Source organism: Sinocyclocheilus grahami, unplaced genomic scaffold (genome assembly GCF_001515645.1).
Source record: "Sinocyclocheilus grahami isolate Dianchi unplaced genomic scaffold, SAMN03320097.WGS_v1.1 scaffold817.1, whole genome shotgun sequence".
NCBI lineage: Eukaryota > Metazoa > Chordata > Actinopteri > Cypriniformes > Cyprinidae > Sinocyclocheilus > Sinocyclocheilus grahami.
The window spans coordinates 418,380-424,100 of record NW_015505996.1 but is presented as its reverse complement, the minus strand read 5'-3'; the positions used below and the strand labels follow the sequence as shown (position 1 = coordinate 424,100).

The 5,721-nt window shown below is 37.4% G+C and overlaps 1 protein-coding gene across 1 annotated transcript in view; it reads right to left on the bottom strand.

The window, feature by feature from the left end:
- The window catches only part of LOC107562299 (integrator complex subunit 7-like), a 13,587-nt gene that overhangs the window by 6,901 nt on the left and 965 nt on the right, over positions 1-5,721 (bottom strand). The window contains 3 exon segments of the mRNA XM_016246930.1: positions 75-205; positions 4,735-4,934; positions 5,019-5,065. Coding sequence (XP_016102416.1) covers positions 75-205; positions 4,735-4,934; positions 5,019-5,065 — 378 coding nt within the window.

Genomic DNA, 5,721 nt, shown 5'->3' with positions numbered 1-5,721 from the left:
CACCTACAAACACACAACCTGGAAATTACATTTATTGTAGTGAGTGAACCAGTTGTCCCACATTTATTCATGACTCTCTGACTTGTATGTTCTTCCTGGTCCACAAGTGAGGAGCTTTTTTAGCTAAGAGCTTGAGATCCTGAATGGCGAGTCTTTTCACTGCTTTTCTGGGGTCCTCCTTCAAGTACTGGAGAAGCAGATGAATCTATAAGACAAAAAGGAAAAAAGAAATACTGTAAAAAAAAATAAAAATAAATTGAGAGAAATTGTGTGAGGAGGAACTGAAATGAATATCATAGCCAAGGGAATCATATCACCATTTTATTATATAGTAACAATTTTATTTATTTTTTTTGCTGGAAATATATTGCATACACTACCATTTAAACATCTGGGGTCGGTAATATTTTTTTTAATGTAGATTTTTTTGGAAAGCTCTTATTTTCATCAATGCATTTATTTGATCAAAAATACTAATATATTGAAAAAAAATAGCCTAGCTAAAAATATAAATACTGTGAAATATTATTACAATTTAAAATAACTGTTTTGTATTATGAAACATTTTAAAAGGTAATGCATTCCTGTTAGGGCTGTGCGATTAATCGAAATCGCCATAAAATCGTGATTTGAGAGTGCGCGATTTCTAAATCGCTTTACAGCACGATTTTCCGCGCCCCGACCTCCCGCAGTATGCTATCCGAACCAATCAGAATGCAGCGCGCCTAAACGGAGCACGAGAACAGAACAGACCGGGCGGGCGGGCATACAAACGTAACGCCAGGTTCACACACTCCGTCTGTGGTGCGTATTTTGTCCGCGCGTTCACACTGCATACGATTGCGGTCCGGCAGTGCGCTTCAGGAGTGGTGCGTCTACAGCAGTCATGCTGCAATCGTTTCAGCACAGAGTCTATTTCTGCTGTGCTGCACTCGCTGAATTAAAGTGACAGCGCATTATTCGCGGTAAAAATTAACTTGGACTGACACGGAAATTTAGTAATTACACCATAAATGCATATAATTTAAAGTCTACTGTTTCACAGTCAACACATGGCTTTTTGGCTAGATTTAAAACAAGGAAAAGTGCACTTTTAGATAAACAAGGCAATAATAGATGGCACTCGTGGTGGTAGTTAAACAAAGTTATATTTATTGAATTTAAACGTGAATATGTCTATGAAAGATTGTATTACTGTACTGTGATAAAAGAGAATCACAATGCTGAAAAACTAGCATTTTCAGAAACAACGTTTGGATTTGAAATCAAAATAATGGATAAATGTTGTGTTTGTGGTAAACAGCCAATCAGGAGCGGATTGCAAACGCGTCCTGTGCGAAAGCAAAATGAGTCCGTGCTGCATCTGCACCGCATACACATACTGTATACGCACTGCAGATGGAGTATGTGTGAACTTGGCACAACAAATCTAGTTCAACATCTGAGGCAACGCCACAAAGAGCTCTATGACCAATGCATGGCAAAAAAAAAAATTCCTGCCATATGTCTGTTCTAGAGACATGTAACAGCTTCTTGATAAAGGTCTAATTGGTTTTCTATTGGAAATATGTTTCAAATTCACACTGAATGCATTAATGACTGTAAAGCATGTCTGTGTGTGTTTTAAACGTGAATATGTCTATGAAAGATTGTATTACTGTACTGTGATAAAAGAGAATCACAATGCTGAAAAACTAGCATTTTCAGAAACAACGTTTGGATTTGAAATCAAAATAATGGATAAATGTTGTGTTTGTGGTAAACAGCCAATCAGGAGCGGATTGCAAACGCGTCCTGTGCGAAAGCAAAATGAGTCCGTGCTGCATCTGCACCGCATACACATACTGTATACGCACTGCAGATGGAGTATGTGTGAACTTGGCACAACAAATCTAGTTCAACATCTGAGGCAACGCCACAAAGAGCTCTATGACCAATGCATGGCAAAAAAAAAAATTCCTGCCATATGTCTGTTCTAGAGACATGTAACAGCTTCTTGATAAAGGTCTAATTGGTTTTCTATTGGAAATATGTTTCAAATTCACACTGAATGCATTAATGACTGTAAAGCATGTCTGTGTGTGTCAAAATCGTGATTAAAATCGAAATCGCAAAATTGATCAAAGACATTTTTTTTGTCCATATCGCACAGCCCTAATTCCTGTTACGGTAAAGTTGAATTTTCAGCATCATTACTCCAGTCTTCAGTGTCACATGATCTTTCAGAAATCATTCTAATATGCTGATTTGCTGCTCAAGAAACATTTCTTATTATTATCAACGTTGAAAAAACTAAGTTTGAAATAACAGAATTTCTTGAAATATGTATTATATATACAATATAATTGTATAATGTATATTTGCTGAGTATACATTTAATATAAAAAAACAATAAAAAAAACGTACTCACCCGAAACTTTTGAATGGTAGTGTACCATTGAATAATGGCATTTTTTATAATCCAATGAACTAAATACTACTACCACTACTACTAGAAATGTTTGTTCATTTGAATTAATCATTTGGGGAGAAAAAAAAAAAGATACATCTAGCACCAGTGCAAATATGGCTTCAAATTATGTCAAATGAGTTCAAAACAACAGACTCAAAACAGAAATGCATTATGACAAATCTAAATAGTTACCATTATAATCAATGAAGCTGTCTACAGTGGATGTTCCTGTCTGTGACCCAGTTTGTAGAGTACACTGAAATGTTCTACTTGGTAGCAGATTTTAAAATGTTACTGTGGATACACTGCAGTAACAAATAAAATATTTCTGATTCTGAGAATCAGTCCTGCTGCTCTAAATATTTTGCACATTAACATACAAGCAAAAACAGTGAACATAAGAAGAAATTGATTGATTTTGTAGCATTAACACTATTAAAACAACAGAAAATGTTTGACCTCTGTCATTGCCAACAAAGTGTATATAACAAAGTATTGAGATGAAATTTTGTTATTGACCAAATACTTGTTTTCCACCATAATTTGCAAATAAATTCTTTAAAAATCCTACAATGTGATTTTCTGGATTTTTTTTCTCATTTTGTCTCTCATAGTTGAGGTATACCTATGATGAAAATTACAGGCCTCTCTCATCTTTTTAAGTGGGAGAACTTGCACAATTGGTGGCTGACTAAATACTTTTTTTCCCCACTGTAAATGTGTGTTGGCAGTGTTTGTACACATCCACCCTAAAACGATAAAAATCCACCCAGTAGTTTTTTTAAATCCCTATAAATAATATCCCCTTTCTCAAATCAAGCCGTTCTCAGCTTCTTGTCTTTTGTGACATCACACAGACCCAGGCCCCTCCCACGATTGTTGATTGACCCGCCCTGAGTGAGCTGTCATTAGTCCGCCATTGTTTCGCCGCTAGAGCACGTATAGACAAGAATGACTCCTAAGTGATTGAGGTGTTCTGTTGGATGTAATAATGAACATAGCAGTCGTCATTTACTCCCGACATCTGAGCCGCTGAAGACGCAGTCGATTACGTTTGTTTTTGAAGGGAATGCGCCCCCCGATCTACCTAAATGCGTTTATGTTCGCGCGAATCATTCGTGATCCAGCCTTAGGGATGACTGACGTGAAACTGACGTTTCGACACGGTGTCGAGATCCCGAAGCGCAGATGTTTCGAAACACAGCTCCGAAGTGTGATTCGAAACACCCATGTCCAAATACTTATTTTCCACCATAATTTGCAAATAAATTCTTTAAAAATCCTACAATGTGATTTTCTGAATTTTTTTTTTCTCATTTTGTCTCTCATAGTTGAGGTATACCTATGATGAAAATTACAGGCCTCTCTCATCTTTTTAAGTGGGAGAACTTGCACAATTGGTGGCTGACTAAATACTTTTTTTCCCCACTGTAAATGTGTGTTGGCAGTGTTTGTACACATCCACCCTAAAACGATAAAAATCCACCCAGTAGTTTTTTTAAATCCCTATAAATAATATCCCCTTTCTCAAATCAAGCCGTTCTCAGCTTCTTGTCTTTTGTGACATCACACAGACCCAGGCCCCTCCCACGATTGTTGATTGACCCGCCCTGAGTGAGCTGTCATTAGTCCGCCATTGTTTCGCCGCTAGAGCACGTATAGACAAGAATGACTCCTAAGTGATTGAGGTGTTCTGTTGGATGTAATAATGAACATAGCAGTCGTCATTTACTCCCGACATCTGAGCCGCTGAAGACGCAGTCGATTACGTTTGTTTTTGAAGGGAATGCGCCCCCCGATCTACCTAAATGCGTTTATGTTCGCGCGAATCATTCGTGATCCAGCCTTAGGGATGACTGACGTGAAACTGACGTTTCGACACGGTGTCGAGATCCCGAAGCGCAGATGTTTCGAAACACAGCTCCGAAGTGTGATTCGAAACACCCATGTCACATGACTAAGGCGAATCAAAGCATCGGGGCGTTTCACAAGTGTTAGTTAGCAAGTTCCGTGGCTAAAGTAAACAGTCTCTCAGAGAACGGCTCGCCACCCCACAAAAGAGAGGGACGGGGTCAGCAGAGCTCATTAGCATTTAAAAGGACATGTACTAAAATGTCTTGCTGTTTTTGACAAGGTAAAAAGAGTGTCGTTTTACGCTACCATGGAGAAATTTCAACCAAAGTATGTTAAAGACTTTTCATTGAGATGCTAAAGAATCATATCTACTTGTGGAAAATGGGCATCCGATGACCCCTTTAAGACAACAGTAGACATGCTCTGACCTGCTCAGGGATATCGACGAGTGAGGAGGTGGCCAGCTGGGTGAAGGTGTGCAGCGTGACGATGAGCATGGGTGTGGAGGGGTAGGAGGACACCAGCTCCTGCAGTAACTCCCTGCTGCACGAGGCCTGACTGGCATCATGGTGCATGTGCTGCAGCATCGGGATCAACTTCAGCTTCAGCTCCACTGGAGTGTCCAGTCCTTCAGTCAAACACACACAGTTCAGTCAGACCGGAGACCACTAATCCAAACCATCAAGACCACTCACATGACGATAGCACATACCTTGAATCATTTCACTAATCTTGTTGCAAATTCCGGCAGCAAAATCTCTGGGGGGGGTAAAAAAGATACAATGAACATGATTATTTCCAGGCTTATTATAGTTAACTAGAAACATAAAACATTGTTGTTACTTGAAATAAAATCAATGCAAACTAAAATAAATTGACACTAAAATAAAAAAACATTGACTAATAAAAAATAAAATAAATAAATTGATTACATTCTAAATACTAAAATTATAAATAAAACAGAAAAATCTAACCCAATATTGCATCAATGATACTAAAACAACACTGATTATTTCTACAATAAAATAAGAATATGGTTACAAAATTGTTACCAGATATCTATGGCATCAGGCAATTATTTTTTACATTTTCTAAATGTTTGTATTTCCCCCTTTTTTAACTGCAAATAATATAGTACTAATAAAGTCTAATCACATGGGTTTTGTGCCTTCAGTTAGTTCATTTATTTATTTGGGTCTTATAATATTTTATATATATATATATAACTATAAATACAACAGTAACTCTATTAAAATCCACACCAATGCATGTCCTGTCTATCAGTAGACTGGCTGTCTAACCGCATGTTATGCTCACGTGATCTGATAATAATAGCTTTCTAGGACTAAACATTATTTGGATAATTCGTAAAAAAAATAAAAATAAAAATAAAAAGTTATATATCTTAACCCTAT